Source organism: Amblyraja radiata, chromosome 25 (genome assembly GCF_010909765.2).
Source record: "Amblyraja radiata isolate CabotCenter1 chromosome 25, sAmbRad1.1.pri, whole genome shotgun sequence".
Lineage (NCBI taxonomy): Eukaryota > Metazoa > Chordata > Chondrichthyes > Rajiformes > Rajidae > Amblyraja > Amblyraja radiata.
Window position 1 is genome coordinate 24857782 of NC_045980.1, and position 22286 is coordinate 24880067.

At 39.8% G+C, this 22286-nt stretch overlaps 2 protein-coding genes across 3 annotated transcripts in view; one reads left to right on the top strand and one right to left on the bottom strand.

Annotated features, from left to right (window-relative positions):
* On the bottom strand, positions 1 to 13546 carry rsph14 (radial spoke head 14 homolog). Its single transcript, XM_033043034.1, has 4 exons — positions 13326 to 13546; positions 10824 to 10926; positions 7019 to 7137; positions 1 to 23 (listed from the first exon to the last, which is right to left on the bottom strand). The coding sequence occupies exons 1-4, from the start codon at positions 13522 to 13524 to the stop codon at positions 1 to 3; spliced, it is 444 nt and encodes a 147-aa protein (XP_032898925.1). The 5' UTR covers positions 13525 to 13546.
* Positions 13377 to 22286, top strand: part of rab36 (RAB36, member RAS oncogene family) — a 27603-nt gene continuing 18693 nt past the window's right edge. Inside the window, exons 1-2 of one of the 2 annotated variants that reach the window (XM_033043513.1) lie at positions 13377 to 13872; positions 14281 to 14411. In XM_033043513.1, coding sequence (XP_032899404.1) covers positions 14403 to 14411 — 9 coding nt within the window. In that variant the 5' untranslated portion in view covers positions 13377 to 13872; positions 14281 to 14402. Of the gene's footprint in view, positions 13873 to 13972; positions 14412 to 22286 lie in introns of those variants that run through there. The other variant, XM_033043514.1, reaches the window with a different exon arrangement.

Below are 22286 nucleotides of genomic sequence, written 5' to 3' on the forward strand. Positions count from 1 at the left end.
CTAGCTGAACACCATCTGAACAACTGTAAGAAAATCAACAGGATTAAAAAAACACTGAAATTTGTATTTGTTTTTTGTTTTTTTAAGTTGAAACAAATGCTAAACATCAAATATTAAAGACAATTTAAAATCAAATAGTTGAGCAAATATTCTGAGCCCAGTAGAAGGGCAGTGAGATGCATACAAAATGAAAAATCTTTCCAGAGAAATCAGATGGAGAAAAACAGTTTCCAACAGTGGGAGAGTCGAGAACAAAAGGATTTAGCAAAATAACTAGAAGTGACATGAGCACCAATTTGTTTTCATAGCATGCTGTTCATATATAGGATTTGCTGCCGAGGTAGAGGTGGGGCAGGTCGGTGGTGAAGCCAAATTCAATCATAGCAACCAGAAGGAAAATCAGTTGGAAGAGAATAATTTGTAGAGTGATGGTGAGAAGGCAAGGAGTGGAAGTAGCTGAATTGTCTTTTATAGTGACAACACAGAAAGCAAACAGCAGTTTGGGAGGTGTCAGATAGGATATTGTGGTGACCTCTGCCTTAATGAGTCCATGCAGTGGAAAATTACATCAGTACATGTTGAGATGAGGTACTCAGTCTTCAGTAGTAAATTTCTATACAAAAGTCACATTATTTTAAGATGTCAAATAGAACTATGATTTTCAAAACCAACTGTTTATTCTGAAGTATGGCATTGCTCAATCGTTTATCGTCCTTCACTGACTGAGAGCAATTAGGATACATGCAAGTCATTGTACAATAAATTAGAACAATTTGAATTAACTATTAAGCGACGTTTTAAAGGTTTAAAGAATTATGTTTCATTGCTTCACTCCACATAAATGTATTTAGTCCTCCACTGTTTGCCTACCTGGCATATAATTATGTCATTGAAAAAGTGAAACCAGATTTCTAGTTATTTATCTCTCAAAAATTTACTACACTGCAGGTCATGGTCCACAAAGCCTTTATATTTCACAGTTTTTTAAAATAATTTCCTTTGAGAAGTTGATGGCTTTGAACATGGCTTAATTGGACGATATTCCATCTTCTTACTGCTGTCTTCGTTTTCTCCAGCCTCATTGCTGTATGGCCTTCGTCAAATCAGCTTACGAGTATCAATGGATCCTTGTCCAGGGGGGTCCTTGCTGAGTGAATATTAACATTTGAGCGAATATTAACATTTGTCTGGTGTGAAGAAAGTGAAAAAATATTACCCCATTCTGTTCACTCAATTGTTAGTTGACCACTGTGTTTCTTGGTTATCGTTAGATCAATCTTCAACTTAATCTCATGATTCAAAATGAGTTATTAAGATCCGTTATATACTCTCCGTGCCATTTAACATGTGAGGAGAATTTTTAAATATTATATTATCGACATGGAATGGAGAAAGGATTAAATAATGGGAAGGGACCATCATGGATCATGTTAAATTTTGAAAAGAATCCTTAGATGCACAACCAAACATAACCGTTCCCCTGCGCTAGCTTCTCCATATCTTGTAGAAACTAAGAACTGCAGATGCTAGTTAATACACAAAGGGACACTAAGTGCAGGAGTAACTGAGCAGGTCAGGCAGCATCTCTGGAGAACATGGATAGCTGACGTTTCTCTAACTGAAACATCACCTATCCATGTTATCCATGTTCTCCAGAAATGCTGAGTTGCTCCAGCACTGTGTGTCCTTCTCCTCATCTTGTTCGGACAACTCATCCACTGTTGATCCAATTCCCATCAAATTGACCCTATTCGTCTTCTTATGACTTCTAACTCTCTGACACCTTATCTCCTTGCTGGACCGCTCCAGACATCTGGTGTGCCCTGCTGCTAGCAAGGTTGCAGAGCATATATGTCACATCTGCAAAATCTAAATCTGCAGAGAATCCACTGTAATATGTCTCCTGATCTGTGTATCCACACAACTTGTAAAATGTCCACTATAACAGAGTCCAGTGTAACATGTCCCCTGACTTGTGTATCTAGAATTTTAACTTGAGAAAGCTATTATTGTTCGCCACTAACATCCCAGAAATACAATGGCTCTCATTGGAGGAATGATCCACTGTTATGTAAGTCATACAAATACAACTTAATCCTTTCCTTCCAAGATTCATCCCTCACGATAGCATTGTTTATTAAAGATGTTTGACAAAGGAAAGTTCCTAGGAATGAAGATATCATGTGAGCTTCCAGAAAACTAGGCAGTGAATTAAAGAAGATGTTTTTCATGATCAACTCCATGCTCATCAAGAGAGTAGAAACCCTTTCTAGTTTTTCAGAACTCAGGCTTCTTCAAGGAACACCCTATGCCATGAGTGCTGTCAACGATAAGCTGAATCTTTGGAAGGGCTGCAATGATGTCAAACCATATTTTACAGAATGCCACCTCCTCTCTCTCAAGTTAATGTATATTAAATCAAGTATCCTAGAACATCAAGCTTGAAAGACCTCTCTAATGCTTCAGTGTAAAGAAAACTATTATGTGTAGCACAGCTGTCATCTGAAGTGATCTTGAAGCTGAGATTGACTGTGACATTGACCTTAAAACAAATCAGTTCAGACTGAATATCATGTAATTTTAAGGATGAATAATGCACAGTTCCCTGAAAATCATGCCACATGTAGACTAAATAGTGAAGAAGGTGAGGTGCATGGCATGTTTGCCTAATGGATGAAGCATTGAGATGTAACATTGTTGTTAACCAAGAGAGGATGCAGAGAAGATTCAAGAGGATGTTTCTGGAGCTTGAGGGCTTGAGTTATGAAGATAAGCTAGTGGAGGATATGGGACAAACGCATGTAAAGGGGACCAGTTCAGCTACACAAAAAGCTGGAGAAACTCAGCGGGTGCAGCAGCATCTATGGAGCGTAGGATTAGGCAACGTTTCGGGCAGAAACCCTTCTTCAGACCAGCTCAGGTAGGCATCTTGGTCGGCATGATTGCGTTTCCGTGCTGTATAACTCTACTACTACCCAACAAATCCTAAGTACAGAGAGGCATAGGTACAATTATGCTCCTTTAAAAACTCAAGAGATTAGATGTGCCTACGCCTCTAAAAATGTCAGGAATAATAAGTGTTGTTCTAAGCTTCCTCATTTGCACATCACTCCTTAATCCTCTGGCCTTGCCTGCAATTTCTCGCCACAAGCTCCCATTCAAGAAGTGCTGTGAGCATTATGACCACAGTGGCACCGACTAAATTAGCTAGTAGGAATTTATCTGGCCAAAAAGCACAATGTTATTCTTCATACTTTCATCTCCTCATTTAACAAAATCCCAAACTCTGAAGTCCTGCTTTCAACAGAATGGAGAAAGCAGCAGGATGATGACCAGGGTACACAAAATTGCTGGGGAAACTCAGCGGGTGCAGCAGCATCTATGGAGCGAAGGAAATAGGCGACGTTTCGGGCCGAAACCCTTCTTCAGACTCCCGCTGCACCCGCTGAGTTTCCCCAGCAATTTTGTGAGAAGGGTTTCGGCCCGAAACGTCGCCTATTTCCTTCGCTCCATAGATGCTGCTGCACCCGCTGAGTTTCCCCAGCAATTTTGTGGAGTCTGAAGAAGGGTTTCGGCCCGAAACGTCGCCTATTTCCTTCGCTCCATAGATGCTGCTGCACCCGCTGAGTTTCCCCAGCAATTTTGTGTACCTTCGATATTCCAGCATCTGCAGTTCCCTTTTGAACAGGATGATGACCAGTTTTATTTATGGCTGCCAAATGATTGTCATGCCACAGATTGTTCAATCCAATTTATGTGCCTCTGCATGATGTCCGACGTCATAAACTGTATACTTGCATCAAGATCTTGTTAGATGCGCTATAGTCAAGCCTGACAAATTGACCACATTTTATAATGGTTCAATTGTGTAATATGACCAGAAATGACCAGACACATGATTCCCTCCAGTTTAAATCAAGTTTTAATTGCATTGCACTGAAAACCTTGCGATTCAAAACAAGATAACAGAAAATACTGGAAATGCTCAGTGGAAAGAGAGATAGTTAACATTTCCAGTCCAGCTGCGAAATTCGATATCTATCGTATACACTTAACCACTGAAAGGCTATTCCTTCGCATGCTGAAACAGTTGGGTCCAGAAAGAAAATGATGGACCTTACAGCCCACATGGCTTTAAAATGTGGCTTTCCACAAACCATGGAGTAAATCCCAATTTTTCTTTATCAAGACGTTTTCCACGGAAACACAACAATTGTGATATAATGTAGATCATTTGCCAGCTGTAGTTTATTCAATCATAGAGAATTATCCATTTCATTGCAAAAATTAAAGTATATGTATATATAATTATATTTTATAATTTAGACTCATTAAATTACGTTTTTTAATTATATAAAAAATATGCAATATGTGATTTCAATAAATGCTGTTTACTTCATAAGCGAGCATTCCATGTAACACGCAGCCGGTCCAGTACATATACTGCCTACACTGTAAAAGATAATTGATGGGTGCCATCAACTAACACATATTAAGCTTTGGAGACACTGTCAAAAGATTCATAAAAGAACTGTAGCAAATTTTCATTGTCTATATTCTGTAATTACTATGTTTTTATTTAATAAAACCTCCATTCACTTGACAAACAAAAAAAAGTTTAGAATTTAAAAAAAAAAAAACGAAAACAATATGAAAATAGAAGCAGAAACAAAAATCTAATTATAGAAGATGACCACAACAATATTACTGAACTCAGGTTGAATTGCCAAATTAATAAAAACAAACAGTCCATAAATCTGGCAAATTTGAGTTTCCTGATCACAAATTCAAACTAGGAAACAAATGCGATGGGATCAATACGTCAACAGAATAGTACCCACACACATTTCAATCCAATGTTGTATCAATTTCTTACAGAAAATTAATACTATTCTACATCAACTAGATTATGTATGATAAAAATGTTATCCACTTTCAGTAAATCTCTAGCTATAAGCATTTTATTTCCTACAGTCTGGTGATTTACATCTTAAAGGTTTGGTCTAGATCAATGGAATCATCTATCGAGCTCAGCTGTATCCATAACAGTTAAAGATGAATAATTCGCAAGGAATTTGTTGATTTTGCTCAAAAGTATATACAAAGGGTAGGGGGCAGGAGGTAGGGGGCACCGTTGCGTATGGCAACATCGCCTGCAGCTCTTCGTCCTTTCATTTAAAAAAAATTTTAGGCTGTCAGAAAGTTTTGTTTTGGAGGTCTTTTAGTCTTTTTATGTGGGGGAAGGAGGAAACTGTTTTTCTCAGTCACTCCTTGGTCGAGATGCGTCTTTCCTCCGAGCCGCATCTTCGCCCCCTCCTCGCGGCCTACCATCTGGATTGGCGCGGCCTTTCCTGCGCAGCACTGAAGTACCATCGCGGAGCAGGCGATGCCTTAATGGGGCCGGTGTGCTGGGACTGCCGACTTTAAAACCGTGGAGCTGTGGTCTGCGGAGATCCCAGCCATGGGTGGCGCTGACTTTAACATCGCGGAGTCCTGGGATCCCTTTGCTGAGAGCCGCCAATGTTGAATCTCCGCCCAGCTCGGCCTGTAGAATTCGGGAGCCGCGGTCTCCGGTAATAAGTGGCCAATTCAGAAACTCCAAACCACTGAGAATGTTCTTCCGTTCTGACGTCAGAGTTTGGATCATCCTGGCGAGAGGGCCTGAACATCGGGCCGCCGTAGCGGCGACTGCAGAGGGCTCGAAGCCCCGATCACGGGTGAACAAAGAAGAAGATGACTGAACTTTATTGCCTTCCCTCACAGTGAGAAACGCTGATTCTGCTGTGTGGGGATGGTCATGTTAAATTCTATCGTGTGTTGTGTTCTTTTTATTCATATGGCTGTATGGTAACTCAAATCTCACTGTACCAATCGGTGCATGTGACAATACATGTAAACTTGAACTTGAAAGCTCTTAATCTATAAATAAATTTATGGAAAACTCGGATCCCAATCAGCCATGATCTAATTGTCAGTCCTTTACAAAACCAATCCAGCCAAATGTATTGCATCACACGGGTTCATTGTATTAGATATTCCTTAAATTCAAATATTTATCACTTCCTCTTTGGGGTAAATATCTTTGACTACATCAATCTGCTTGTAAAACAAACTGGACTCCAATCAATTTATGACTATAAAGTAAATCTCTGATGAGTAAAAGGTTGAATTACTGCCCATTTCCCAATATTTATCCAACCCAAAAAAATATTTCCCTATTCCTTTTAATAACACTTCTGTTAATACTAGCTTCTACATTTTGCACATTGTCAAATTCAAATATAGACGCATACGGACTAAACATGTGAGTTAATGATATATTAGCCTAAATATATTCATTTTCACACATTGAGAAACAAGACAGTTTCAGAACTTCACTATTTCTTCAACATAGTGCTGCCTCCTATTGGTCCTTTGCCTTTTTGCAAATGCATTGGAATAATCTTTTCCTTTTACTCAAGGAAAAGCCAGTAAATTACATGCAACAAATAAGCTACTCAATAGACAAGAATCATAATAAATAAAATACACAGATTAATGGATAAATTACCAATACTGAATTCACATTGTTTCAAACCAATAGCTGAACAAGCTGGGAGAAAACATAATAGTTACGACAAAGTGATAGCTATAAAGAATTCCTTTCACAACTCATGCCTCGGATGGAATACTTCGTGGTGAACCAATCTAGGACCAATTTCAGTCATGAGATTTTTTTTTTAAATCATGTTTAGCAATTATCATTTTCACTAATTGCTCAGCAAGGATATGGGAACAAAATGAAAACCGCCACAGACAAATTTTACAATTAGGGAAAAAATATTTTTTCATTGGACAGCATTTCGGTTAGTAATTTCATAACATCAATAAAACCAGTTTGGTTTTTAAAAGGTCAACATTGGGAATACTTCTATATCCCAAACTATTGAATTTACCACAGTGGCCCTAAAATAACACATCGGTTAATCTTAACATACATGCAATTAATGTTCTCACTCTTTCGAACAAAGTTTCCTACCTGAAGGAATCTCTGAAAGCATCTCGAGAGCCATGTGCATGTTTCTGCGACAAATATCCACAGGATCATTGAGCAGATCAGCAAGTGGAGCAATTGCTTCAAATTCCATAATTGCAAACCTTCAGGAAGAAAGAAAATGGTAAAAATAAAAGTATTGCATAATAAATATATAATATTAGCATGAGATGGGCTTTTGTTTTGTTAACATTTTGTTGTTAACACTTTTTGCCAACTAGCTAACCTTAAAGCTAAGCTTTAATAATAATGCAAATATGTTTTTTTGTGTATCAATAGCAACAGTTTATGCAGTTAAAGAATTTGTATGATCAATAACTCAACAAAAAAAATTAATTGCACCAACATTCATTGAATTTTCATTAACATTTCTGATCTTGCATGTGGACAAAACCTGCATTGCAATGTTTATATGCATTATGTAATTATCATGCTGCTATCATGCTTGCAAAACTACACAGGATGTTTACATGTGTGATGCAGTGGATGAAATTAAAGACTTAACTGTGTGATTTAACGTCCATGATTTTTCTCATTGTATTAGATGGTTTAATACCAAGACGAGAGCAGTGGCATCCAATGCTATTACATGGCACCTACTGTATACATCATATCTAGTTTTTTAATGCATGATTAAAATAAAAATTCATTGCTCACCACAAAAATAGACAACAAGCAATTTTATAAATATGATCCTTTGAACAACATAATTTTTTTTCATGGCTTTCATTATAGTTTCACAAACATTTAGCAGAATGATAGAGCTAAATTATCTTGTTAATCATAATAAGCACCTTCCCACTAACTACTGCTACTGCTCATTTCAACCTTGTCTGATGAATTCAAATAGCAGATCAGTGAGGCAAGGTGTTTCTTATTGGATTTCTCTGGCATCTCTACTATAGTAGAGGGATTTCTCTATCGTATTGTGGCATTCGTGTTATTAAGATATCCTAGATCTTTACAGGGAATACAATCAAACAAGTATAGACTGAAACTGATGTATAACCTATAGACTCTTCAGGCAGAGTCCCAGCTTTGCAGTAGTCCCAAACCATAGAAGGGGTCGCTCCTGATAATTTACATAAGAGATGAAATGGCATTAATTTATCCAGTGTGCATTTGATTTACAGAAAAGGTTGCACAATTATCTAGATGTTGGTACAAGCTTTGGGAAGTTATAATATTGTGGAGCAACATTTTTCAACATCAAAGGTTTTCCATCTAATCTTTCTGAAAGCTGCATTGTGACTTGAGACCAGGGGAAAATAAATCTGAACTCATAGGAACAATGCTGGTGGGATGGGAAGTGAAGAGTAGGTGGGATTGGGTGCCTTTAAAAAGTAGCTTTCAGACTTATCTCAACATTCTTTCTGAGATGTTAACATTATTTAATTGCTCATTAAAACTTAGTGGCCATTATAACATTATTAGGCTCCAAATTGATTATAATTTTATAGTGTTAAGGTAAACTTTGGTATTTGCTAGGTAAAGGTAACTTCACAAATGGATGAAAAGCCACAAAGAGAACCATCTTTTATTTGGCAAAGGGAAATATTTTATTCATTCAAGGAATATGACATTTAATCAGAACTGGAAAACTGAGAAGAAAAGTATGTTTTAAGTTGCAGAAATCCCAGCATGGGGTGAAGAGAACATAGGAAATGTCTGTGATAGCGTAGAGACTAGATTGTCTAGATGACAGAGATGCTGATGATGCTATCTAAGAGATGGCGATGAATCACTAATTCTATCTGAGCTGTCTGGAGAATTCCAAAAGGACGGAAATAAATTAGCACAATACAGCGAGAAAAAATTGTCAGAACTGTATGATGCAGAATTCAGCAGTTTCTGGAAATCCAAAATAAAAAATAATGCTGGAAATACTCAGCAGGTCAAGTAGCATCTGTAAACAAATAAAATGCAATTGAATGGCAAGGATAATTGGTCAGATTCTCACTTACTGAAGATAGTCAATGCCTGGCATTTGTGTACACTATCTAAGCCTCTCATAATTTAAAAAAAAATTGTGAGAAAGTCTCCCCTCAGCCTTCAAAACTCCAGAGAAAACAATCCTAGTTTGTCCAGCTTCTCCATGTAGCTAACACCTTCTAATTCAAGCAGCATCCTAGTAAAGTCGTCAAGTGGAGTTTATTGCCACATAATCAAGTACGGTAAAGTACAGGTACAATGAAAAATATAGGCAGAAATTCTAATTGACAAGAATAAGACTGCAAAAAAAAAAGATATTAGTGCAAAAATACACAGATAGAAAACGTCCATGGTTGTGCAAGAGTTAATCCATAGTGTAGAAACAAACAATTGCAGATGCTGGTTTACAAAAAAAGACACAAAGTGCTGAAGTAACTCAGTGGGTCAAGCAGCATCCCTGGAGAACAGGGTTCCGTGACTTTTCATGTTGGAACCCTTCTTCGGACTGATTGCGGTGAGGGGGGGAGGGAGAAAGCTGGAAGAGAGGAGGGTCAGGACAAAGCCTGGCAAATAATAGGTGAACCAAAGGAGACAAAAAGATTGAAGAGTGGCGAATTGCAAAGCCAGAGGACGAAATGCAGATGGAAAGGGGTAGGGAGGGAAGAAATAGGTGTGTCAAGGTGAGGCACGGGCTTGGAGCATGATGGAACTTGATAGTTGTTGGAAAGTAGACGTCCTTGAACCTGGTGGTGTGGGACATCGGCTTCTGTATCTCCTGCTCATCAGTAGCAGCAAGAAGAGGGCATGATCTGGATGGTGGGGATCATTGATGATAAATGCTGCCTTCTTGAGATACCCTTTCATATAGATGCTTTCAATGGTGGGGACGGCTGAGTGTCTTCCTTCTATCCAGATGGGTTGGAGCAGAGAAGAGAGCCAGTGAGATAGCATTTGCTGTTACCTGGTGTGGCAATAGGTAAACTGAAATGGATCCTAAGTCAGGAGTTGATTTATGCCGTAATCAAACTCTCTGAAGAACTTCTTGCACACCATTACACTAGATGCCCTTTTGAAGCAGGAAGGATCCTCGGACTACAGAAACAAGAGATGATGACGTTCTTGAATATCCCAGTCAGATGGTCTGCACTGCTCTTTAGCACTTGGCCAGGTATACTGTCTGATATGAGATAGATGACACAATCACAACTTAAAATAATCATCTGAATTGGAACTGAATTTTATCTCCGCTCACTGCTCGGTTTCGTGACCACTAGGAAACCGTTAATTACATTCCAAATTAAAATACAACTAAAAAAAATCTCCTAGCAGCAAATAGTCACTGACATATACATCAGTGAGTAGGCTACTCACTGGTAACCTAGCATGCATAATTTAAACCACACCTAGCATGCATAATTTAAACCACAAAGTGAGCACATTGGAGTCCAGCTGTGGTCACCCTCCACATAAGTCAGCTTTTTCTAAACACATTATTACATCTCATTGGGTTCACTTATGGAAATGTGCCTTATTTTTAACACAAGGCAGCGTGCAAGACAAGATGGCATATGCCAGGGTTAAATTGGAATGTCCCTAAATGATTGTGGCCACTACAATCCACAATTACTATGCAACTATTAATGGTGATTATCATCATAATCTTCCAGCAAATATTAACTATATAGACCTTTACCATGATGTTAGCTTACATGCTTTACATCAGAACTATGAATCCACATAACATCCTGCTATCCATTGGTCCCTTGCACAGCCCAACTAAACCCCACATGTCTAATTTCCATCTGTCATCCATTTTCATCAAGAGACTCTGAGCTGCTTTAAAATTAGTTCCTCTTACCTCCCAATACTATGGGTGGCCAAAATATAGAAAATTTCTGTGGACTTCCGGCGGACAGTAGCATCATCATCACACAATAGGAGCTTCAAGTTTGGCATACAACCTAGAGAAAGCAAAAATATCCAACATTAGCCATCGAGCTAAATTGAAATCCATAAAATCAAATTAGGATATTAAAGCATATTTATAGGTGTTCATAACAATCTTAAAGCAGCCCCTTCATATATGATGCAAGAACATCCAGAATTAATCCCACAATTTGGATAACACTAAGCCATAAAACATGACATTGAATGAACAATTGGGCTGCAATGGTTGTTTCCGAACTGAAAGTGAATTAAATGGAGTAATTTTCAGTTTAATTTTCATTATTCTCATGAATTAGACAGAAGAGGCTCAGCTGCTTTGAAAAAAACTAAAAATGGGTGATATATTCCTTCTGTAACATCTACAGTTTGATCACCTAATGTTTATATTTTCACAGCAAAGCATACTTGACAATTGAATTTTTCGGGAGTAAAGTGTAATAATGACCCTATCCAAGGTAGAGAAAAATGCTGGAGAAACTCAGCAGGTAAGGCAGCATCTATGGAGTGAAGGAAATGGGCAACGTTTCAGTTCTAGACCCTTCTTCAGTCTCGACCCTAAACGTTGCCCATTTCCTTCGCTCCATAGATGCTGCCTCACCCGCTGAGTTTCTCCAGCATTTTTGTCTACCTTCGATTTTCCAGCATCTGCAGTTCCCTCTTAAACATAATGACTCTATCCATGTTGATTTATTCCTAACAATTCAATGGGACATTTCCCAGGGAAAGTCATGCCTGTGCAAAAAAGGCATGTCCAGCACATGTTTAACAACCAGTGGTGTCAATTCGCATGTAGCATCAATTTCTGGCCAACCCAGATTAAATTAAGTCACATATTGTTCTTGGTCATTCACAGGCCAAATAAGTTTTCATAATCCTACTTGATCTGAAGTTGCACAATTTAAAGGAACAGTTATGCCCCTGTCCCACTTAGGAAACCTGAATGGAAACCTCTGGAGACTTTACGCCCCACCCAAGGTTTCCGTGCGGTTCCCGGAGATTTTTGTCAGTCTCCCTACCTGCTTCCACTACCTGCAACCTCCGGCAACCACCTGCAACCTCCGGGAACTCACTTGTAACTTCTGCATCCTGCAACATGGTTCTTGTCTGGCTGACAGTCCAAAGTAAAACCTGTTCTCAATGACCACAGAGATTACTACTAATCTTTAATGTTTACCACTATAATGTTTGGAAACTATTTGTAATGTACAATTGTGCAGAAATTTCTTTGGTTTTGTTTTTTTTAAACAAATAAAATCCCAAAACAAGCACAAGGACTCCACAGGAATTGGCAAGCCAAGGCTTATTACCAAAGACTATATGATTCAATTGGCAAATAACTACATTTTCACTCTTCCATTTTCCTTATCCTATTACACAGCTCCAATGAAGCCTAATATAAACCCAAGGACAGTATTTTGCTTTTCATTTGGCAGCCTGCTGCCCTTGGGACTCAAAATTAAATTCAATTATCCCCGGGAACCACCCTTCACAGTTTGTATCACAACTGGCCAGTTCAGATGCTAATGAAAATCAATAAATTACACTTGATGCAAATCTGAAACAAAATCAGAAAATGCTGGAATCAAGATCTTCAATCTGAAAAATCGAAAAAAAACTGCAGGTGCTGGAAAATTAAAATTGAAAATGCTATAAGTACTTAGCAAGCCAAGCTGATCTGTCGGAAGAGATAGCGAGTTAACATTTCATTTCAAAAACCTTTCATTAGAAAGGTTAGACAGTTCTCAACTTGAAACGTTAGCTGTTTATTTTACTATAGATGTGAGCATAATCTGCTGATTTTCTAGCATTTTTTGTTCTTCAGTCCTCTTGTGCGGTCATCAATTGTTAACATTAGTTCAATTATTCTCTCTCTGTGGATGCCATCTAACCTGCTGAGTATTTTCAACATTTTCAGTTTATCCCATCTCACAGGCAGTGTAATTCCTTTGCTCACTTTTCCTATTTTAATGAAAGGTCAATGACCATTTTTTAATTTTACCTTTCTTTCCACAGATGCTGCTTAATCTACTGAACATTTCCAGCATTTTCTGCCTTCATTTCAGATTTCCGGCAACTGCAGATTTTCTTTAATTTTAATCCATTTATTCCTCACCATTTTCCAAAGTTTGGAATTATGACAATCATGAGAATTGGCCTTAATTTTCCAGTCTTCCTTATTTACATCTCACGCTAATCTTTTTGTGGGGTTTATACATGCTTTCTATGCAATTTATTACACCATTAACAACGGGATTCCCTTGCATTCCCTCACACTCGGTGGAAAATATTGGAAGGACCAACATGAACATGGTTCGAACCCCAACTCCGCCACCTCGACTTTCTTTTAATTTGATATCTTCACTGGTGTACATTGTGGGTGGGCTGGGGAGAGGGGTCTTGGTGACGCACTTACCGACCATCACGGCCGTATAAGCTAACTCGGGGTCGTGGATGAGGTCACAGAGGGCCATGAGCGCTCGCTGCCTAGTGATGAGATCAAGATCGACCAGCTCCCGGCTGAGTTTGGGCACAGCTCTCTCCCCGAAAGCGACCGGTGCTTTGGTCGGGTCGATATGCGGAGGTAGTTTGGCAGAAATTCTCGTGTGAGCCATGTTCTTACAGGCACGGAGATAGAATTAAATTAAACGACTGTCGGCGTTAAATAACTCAAGACAGCAGGTCGCGAGTGGAGGTGTTGGAGCGGCGGCAGCGGCGGCCGTTTGGAAGCGCTCGTGGTTTGATTCTGTTACCATGGCAACTGCAGAGGCCTAGTCCTCCCGGGCCGGCGGCCAATTATTTGTTCTCCACCGTTAAATAATCGCCCGTCGTCAACAACAAATCTACTTTGTGTGGCGAATTTAAAAGTACTGTGGCGTTCAAGGCACTCTCGGAGATACAAACTAAAGGATATCCATGGACTTAAAGGAAACGGAGGCTGTTGAAGGACAGACCTGGGTGAGGTGGGCGAACGGTCAGAGGCGGAAAATGAAAGTAGGGGCAAGGTCGGGTGGGAGGCTGCGGCCCCGAGAGTGGTTCCAGAATTAGGGTAGTTAAAACTGTTAAGATATTTAAACACGAAGATCGACTTTTGGATTGCATTGGAGCTGTCAAGGACTTGTCAAGTGGGGTCAATTAGGATAAAGGTGATAGATGGCCAAGATCTTGTGTGAAACATTGCAAATTATTCAATGATATTTTGTTTGCCTCATAATGCCTATTCCACACATTGACGTTTCCCGACCCTCCGATACTTTGATGATCATATTTTGATGAAGGCTCCTTGATATGAAGTATCATCTCTGTTTCCCTCTCTACCCGTGGTGATTACCCTGCTGAATGTTCTTAACATTTTTTTAGTTTTGTTTCAGATTTCCATCATGCCCTGGACCAGGCAATTCAACCTCAGTAATGGGTCAATTTCTGGAAACAATAATCAGGAACTGAGTTAGAATTCACTTGGCCAATTGAAGATTAATTGGAGGAAACCCACATGCAACTGGTAAAGATCATAGAAATAGGCCCTTTGCCCAAACTCGTCCATGCTGACCAGGTTTTATAGCTGAGCATGCCTTTGTCCCATATTCCCCCAAGCCTTTTCTATCCATGTACCTGACTAAATGTGTTTTTTAAACTGCCATTTTATCCACCTCCGTAGCTTCTTCTAGCACCCCATTCCATATATACACCACCCTCTGTGTGAAGAAATTGCCCCTCGTGTCTCTTTTAAACCTTTTCTCTCAGTTTAAACCTATACCCTCTAGTGTTGGATGTCTACTCTGGAAAAAAAATTGACCCTATCTCTGCCTCTCATGATTTTATCTTATACCCTTCGGATCTGCTTTTTGTAAACTTAGCACATCCTTGCGTCGACTGTACCACCATTTTTTATGTGATCTGCAAATTTACTAATCACATAGTCAACCAAGTTGTTAATGTTGATGACTAACATCAGTGGACCTAGCACAGATTCCTGGGCCAACCTTGGTCATATGCCTCCAAACAGATAAACAGCCCTCCACGACCATCTCTGACTCCTTTCACCGAATCAATTTTGAATCCAGCTGGCTAGCTCGCTTTTTTTTCCGTGTTATCTAACCTTCCTGTCAACCCATCATGCAGGACTTTGTTGATGTCCGTGCTGAGGTCTATGTAGACAACAAATCTATATGAAGGGTCTTGACTCAAAATGTTAACTGTCCATTACCCTCCACAGATGCTGCTCATTGTTCTTCCAGCTGTTCTCTTTTTTTTGTTCAATATAGATACCATCCATTGTCCTGCCGTTGTCGATACTGTTAGTGATCACTTCAAAAAATGACTCTTAAGAAATTTGAGAAACAGGACTAACCATGCACAAAGTCATACTGCCTATCCCAAATCAGCACTTGTCTATTAAAATGCTGATAGATCCTGTCCCTCAGGATCCTTCTCGTAAATTACCCACTCACTGATGTCAGGCTCACTGGCCTTTAGTTCCCTAGCAGCTCTTCTTAAAAAAATAGCCATCCTCTAGTCATCCTTGCCCATGGCTAAAAATGCCTGTGCCCAGCAATTTCTTTTCTAGCTTCGCACAATGTTCAAGGATACATGTGGTCAGAGCCTAGGCATTTATCCACCTTAACATTCTTTAAGACTGCTAGCACCTCCCCTTTTGCAATTCGATATGGTCCAATGCACCACTACTCATTTCCCTCGGTTCTTTTGCTTCCATCATCTTCTCTTCAATAAATACAGAAGTATTCATTTGCACCTGGCCCATCTGCTATGGCTCGGCACATAGAAAATTGTATTGGTCCTTAAAGAGGCCCTTTCTCTCTTGCTCTTTATATACCTGAATAATCTCTTAGGATTGTTCATTATCTTTCTGCCAGAGCGATAAAGTTCTTGATTAAAACAGAACAGAAATTGATGAGGAAAATGTAGTTGATGTGATATATATGAGCTCTCAAAGGGCATCTGATAAATGCTGTAAAATGATTTTAAGATTGAAGGTCATGGATAAAACTACAGGATGGATACAAAAATTGATTCTCACAGCTACCTTGACTGCAGTGAGTGAATCTGCTTAAATTACATAGAAATATAGAAATTAGGTGCAGGAGTAGGCCATTCGGCCCTTCGGCCCTTCGAGCCTGCACCGACGATATGATCATGGCTGATCATATTTACGATCATATTTACGGTAAATTACGATACAGCAATCCCAGTTTCAGGCTCACCCAAATACAAAGGTGTCGAAGCATTGTGCTCCCGATATATATCTAACATTGTGTTCACAATTATTTAATTTTCAGTATTGTGTTAAATGTTTTGCAATTGTATAGTGATATTTTTTTAAATCTATGATATCACTACAATAAAACTGTGATAATCTGCCATCTGATCTGGATCACCATGTGATGATTGCTCCTTCCTTTTCAACCTTCTGAAGCCCAACTTCCCAAACTCCCTCTAATATCCAGTACCGATGCTGCTTTTAATACATCAGGCTCCAGATCTCGTGGACCCTCCAAAACACCAGGGCCATGGATCCCGCACTTCCTTCCTACTCGTCTGCACCCCAGATTCTGTGTTGCGTTTCAACCTACCTGGTTCACTGTAAAATGTATTATCATGGTGTGCATGATCTAAAAAGAAGTGAATTGAAAGAAGAATGATGAGGTGTTAATAGAAATAACATCAATGTCTCAAATCTAACAATCCAAAAGGGTGGCACAGTGGCGCAACAGTAGAGTTGATGTGTTTCAGCGACAGGGACCCGGGCTCTATCCTGACCATGGGTGCTGTCTGAACGGAGTCTGTACGTTCTCTGCAGGTGCTCTGGTTTCCTCCCACACTCCAAAGACTTACAGGTTAGTAGGTTAATTGGGTTCGGTAAAATTGTAAATTGTCCCTCGTGTGTGTGTGTGTGTGTGTGTGTAGGATAGTGTTGGGGTGCGGGATCACTGGTCAGCGCGGACTCGGTCGGCCGAATGGCCTGTTTCTGCACTGTATCTCTAAACTAAACTAAAGATTGCAAAATTTGCCAAAAGCGGCACCACCAAAGTCTCAAATATGCCATTTATCAGATTTTTTCTGGCTAAATGGCTTTTTTAATGGCTAAAAGCCTTTCAGAAGGTTGCACTGCAGGTAACCTTTTTATATTGGAATGTAGCAAAGAACCTACGGAGAATATTTTTGACCTAGTGAACAGATCTGTTAAGTGTCATTGACTTTATTAGGAACTGTCACAGTGCAGCGATGTGATGTTCCCAAGTGGCGGTCTGTCCACTCAAATTTATGTATTGTGCAACTATTGCTAAAATGTGACACTTCTAACACTTCACATCTTCTCAAACCTGACAGAAATGTCATTCTGCATTTGCCCATCTTTAAGGTTAAAGTGACATCAGTATCTTCGAATAAATGTTTATCTTTCTACAACAATACTAATACCTTTCGTCAAGCAGTGAAAACTGTGTTTTATGAATACTGCATTGATCATTGACTTTTTCAATTCATTTTAGAATACTGTAAAGACTGACAGAACATTCACATGTTAGGTTCTGCAGTCAAAATTATTAAGAATCAAATGGTTGATCAACGTGATTTAGAAACATAGAAACATAGAAATTAGGTGCAGGAGTAGGCCATTCGGCCCTTCGAGCCTGCACCGCCATTCAATATGATCATGGCTGATCATCCAACTCAGTATCCCGTACCTGCCTTCTCTCCATACCCTCTGATCCCCTTAGCCACAAGGGCCACATCTAACTCCCTCTTAAATATAGCCAATGAACTGGCCTCGACTACCCTCTGTGGCAGAGAGTTCCAGAGATTCACCACTCTGTGTGAAAAAAGTTCTTCTCATCTCGGTTTTAAAGGATTTCCCCCTTATCCTTAAGCTGTGACCCCTTGTCCTGGACTTCCCCAACATCGGGAGCAATCTTCCTGCATCTACCCTTAAGAATTTTGTAAGTTTTTATAAGATCCCCTCTCAATCTCCTAAATTCTAGAGAGTATAAACCAAGTCTATCCAGTCTTTCTTCATAAGACAGTCCTGACATCCCAGGAATCAGTCTGGTGAACCTTCTCTGCACTCCCTCTATGGCAATAATGTCCTTCCTCAGATTTGGAGACCAAAACTGTACGCAATACTCCAGGTGTGGTCTCACCAAGACCCTGTACAACTGCAGTAGAACCTCCCTGCTCCTATACTCAAATCCTTTTGCTATGAAAGCTAACATACCATTCGCTTTCTTCACTGCCTGCTGCACCTGCATGCCTACTTTCAATGACTGGTGTACATGACACCCAGGTCTCGCTGCATCTCCCCTTTTCCTAGTCGGCCACCATTTAGATAATAGTCTGCTTTCCTGTTTTTGCCACCAAAATGGATAACCTCACATTTATCCACATTATACTGCATCAGCCAAACATTTGCCCACTCACCCAGCCTATCCAAGTCACCTTGCAGTCTCCTAGCATCCTCCTCACAGCTAACCCTGCCCCCCAGCTTAGTGTCATCCGCAAACTTGGAGATATTGCCTTCAATTCCCTCATCCAGATCATTAATATATATTGTAAATAGCTGGGGTCCCAGCACTGAGCCTTGCGGTACCCCACTAGTCACTGCCTGCCATTGTGAAAAGGACCCGTTTACTCCTACTCTTTGCTTCCTGTTTGCCAACCAGTTCTCTATCCACATCAATACTGAACCCCCAATGCCGTGTGCTCTGAATCTCAGCAGATCATCATTGTTCCATTTTATTTCATTGGTGTTGGAGTTGACAAAATTACCACATTAATTCATTTATATGGAATCTGTTGCAACAAATCCAGTATGTGTATTGCACAGATCAGTGTAAAATGGTGACAAAATATCCTCAAAATAAGAGATACCAGAATTGCAAGCAAAAAAACATAGAACGGAAAATTCTGGAAATGTTCAGGTAACCTCTGTAGAAAGTGAATCCACAAAATTTGTAAGGGCATAGAATTAGATAGAGTACACATTACATCTAGATCTATATATATGTATTAAGGAGCTGCAGATGCTGGTTTAAATCGAAGATAGATACAAAATGCTGGAGTAACTCAGCAGGACAGGCAGCATTCCTTCGCTCCAGAGATGCTGCCGGTCCTGCTGAGCTACTTCAGCATTTTGTATCTAGATCTATGTAGTTTGCTTTCTACTATTCTGGTAATTACACAACCTAATAATGGAGCGGTAGAAAATCCTGACAATCAATTCCTGTTAATTAATATATAATAGAACAGTATTATACTTCTTTCATCATGGCAGGGACTAAAACTGGAAATTCCCTGCTTAACAATGATATGAGAAAACTTCTTGAGAAAGACTGTCAGGAAAATATCTCGCCATATGTTTCCCAAATGGCAATTAGGAATTAGGAATAATTGCTGTTTTTTACAAATGATTAAACAACATATTTGTTTAATAGGTTGGTCATCACTGTTCTGAAATAATTAATTATATATAAAATGCATCGAGGGATTTTGTATGACTTGCCCATACCGATTAAGGCAAGCACACCTTTTTTACAACTCTATCCACTTGTGTTGCAGCTTTCAGAGAGTTATGGATTTGGACCCCAAGATCTCTCTGTACATCAATGCTGTTAAGGGTCTTACCATTACATTCCCCTTGTATTCAACTTTGTAAAGAGCAGCACTTCACACTGACTCAAATTAAACTCCATCTGCTCATATCTGTAACTGATCTAAATTTTGCTCTATCCTCACTACCTGCAAGTCCACAAATTACACATACAATTTTTAAAAGAAAGAAGATAGCAAAGAAACAAGTCCTAAATAAAAACATAATTAGAAAAATCAAGTCTATGGTAGTGCAAGAGGTGGACAATATTATTCCTTTTTCGAGATAGTATTAAGATTGACCAAGTTGGTTCAACAACCTTACGAGTTATAGGAAAGTAGCTGTTCCTGAACCTGTTGAAGTGGTATTTTGGGCTTCTGTATCTCCTGCCCGATGTTGGCAGTGGGCATGGAGACCCAAGGAACCGCAGATCATGGAATCTTGAGTAAAACATAAATTGCTGGAGTAACTCAGCAGGTCAGGCAACATTTGTGGAGGACATGGATAGGTGCCATTTTGGGCAAGATAAATGTTTTTTTCCTGAGAGTGTCTTGTGTAGATGCTTTAGACAGAGGCGACGGTTGTGCCTATGATAAACTGGGCTGAGTCCACTACTTTCTGCAGCCTGTTGCATTTATGCATTGGAATTGCCATACCAGGTCATGATACAATCAGTCAAAATAATTTCTGCAGTACATCTGTAAATGTTTTTTGGGGTATCCAAAGACATACAAAAATGTATTAATTCCTAAGAAGTTGGAGGTGCTAGTGTGTCATCTTCATCATCACATCTATGTGCTAGGTCCAAGATGGGTCATGCTAAATATTAACACCCAGGAATTTGGTGTATCTTAAACATTAGAAAATGTGATGGAAGGGTAGCAAGATTGTGTGCTTGTCAGTGTTGTTCAGCCTGATCTTTGTGTGCATCCTGAGTTATATTATAAAAGACAAATTTAGGGGTATAGATCCATCTCTGGCTCAATAGCTACCTCTTTGACCTTTGGAAAAGAGGCTAAGACCGAGATGCTGAAACCCCTCTGCAGATGACTGTTCAAATGGTCCATAGACCCAGCAATCTTCAGATCATTGTTAATAGATTTGTCTGAGGCATCCCAACTCTTTCACCTTATAGCTATCTTGCTAAGACAGGGGTCTTTTTCCTCATTTCAATAGCCTCATGGTAACCTTGATTCATTATCATGCAGGTAAAACATGAACCAGTTCACAAATCTGGGCATTGCCAACATCATTGATAGTATCCTGAGACAGGAAGTTGCCTTCAGAATCAGGAAAGCACCTGACCTTCTGTCAACTCTGAACACAAGCCACTCTACCATCAGCCATCGTAACATCTATATTGCAATCAAACAGAAAATCTATGTAGAATACAAACAGAGATCAGGGAGAACAGAGAGGAAATGCTGTAGCAAAGACCAATTTGCTCTGGAACATCTGGATAACAGAAACACGAATGTCAGGCTGCTGTTCATTGACTAAGTCAGTGTTCAACACTATCATCCCCTCATCACCATGCTCTAAGACCTTCGCCTCTATATCTCCCTTGGTAACTGGATCCTTGACTTCCTCCTCAGCAGAGCTCAGTCAGTGCAGATCGATACCAACTCCTCCTCACTGACCATCAACACAGGAACACCTCAAGGCCGCATGCTTAGCCCCTGCTCTACTCTCTTTACACCCATAACTGCATGGCTAAGCATAGCTCCAATGCCATCTATAAATTATCTGATTACACCACACCAAAATGGTAATGAGCCAGCATATAATAGAGAGATTAAATATCTCGTTTTGTGATGCCGTAACAACAACTTCTCGCTCAACATTAATGGGACCAAGGAACATGCTTTCTCCTTCCCTTCCCAGCTCTCCCACAGCCCACTGTCTCCGCCTCTTACTTTCTTGTTTCCGCTCACCCCACCCCCACATCAGTCTGAAGACGGGTTTGACCTGAGACGTCAACTATTTCCTTCGCTCCATAGATGCTGCCTCACCCGTTGAGTTTCTCCGTCATTTTTGTCTACCAAGGAATGAATAGTTCTTTTCAGAAAGGGGAAACTGGGAGACAACGCAGCAATTTCTATTGATAGGTAGGTGGTGGAGTAAGTTATCAGCTTCAAATTCCTGGGCCATTAACATTCCAGATGATCTGCCCTCGACATTGCACAAAGATGTAATCATGAAGAAGGCGTGCCAGCGCCTCTACTTTCTGAGAAGTTTAAAGAGACACTGCGGCATGCCAAATACCGTTAACTTGTTTCTACAGATGAACTGTAAAAGGTACATTGACTGGTTGCATCATGGCCTGGTTTGGCAATTCCAGTGCACAGGAATGCAAGAGGCAGCCAGTTGCAACATTTTTTTAAATTTTATATGTAATTTACGTATAATTTGTTTTTGTTCGTTTGTCTGAGCCGATGTGACTGATGCTGTTGCAAGCAAGATTTTTCATTGTATCTCACTGTACCTATGCATTTGATAATAAACTCGTTGATTTGACTTCCTCGGGTGACTGAGCCAGAATGAAAGCTGTGGGACCTATAGAATCCTAGTTGGGAATGGCATCAACCATTACAAAATATCATTCTAGGGACATTTTCCATTACACATTGGACAGGATTGATGATTCATCATCCGTGATATCTCAGAAGCTAGTTAGGAGTGTTGTATCCTTATCTGAAGCTCTCGAGCAGTAGAAGGAAAACTATCATTATGCACAGCAAGAGGCAGAGGATGAGTATTGAAGGGAGATTCTCA

Excerpts from the sequence above, each read along its gene's own strand:
- rsph14 (XM_033043034.1), bottom strand. The coding sequence starts at position 13,524 with ATGGCTCACACGAGAATTTCTGCCAAACTACCTCCGCATATCGACCCG. Across the intron at positions 7,138-10,823 it reads GCCACCCATAGTATTGGGAG|GTTTGCAATTATGGAATTTG; the intron begins GTAAGAGGAACT and ends TTCTTCCTGAAG. Across the intron at positions 24-7,018 it reads GCTTTCAGAGATTCCTTCAG|TTGTTCAGATGGTGTTCAGC; the intron begins GTAGGAAACTTT and ends ATTTTCTTACAG.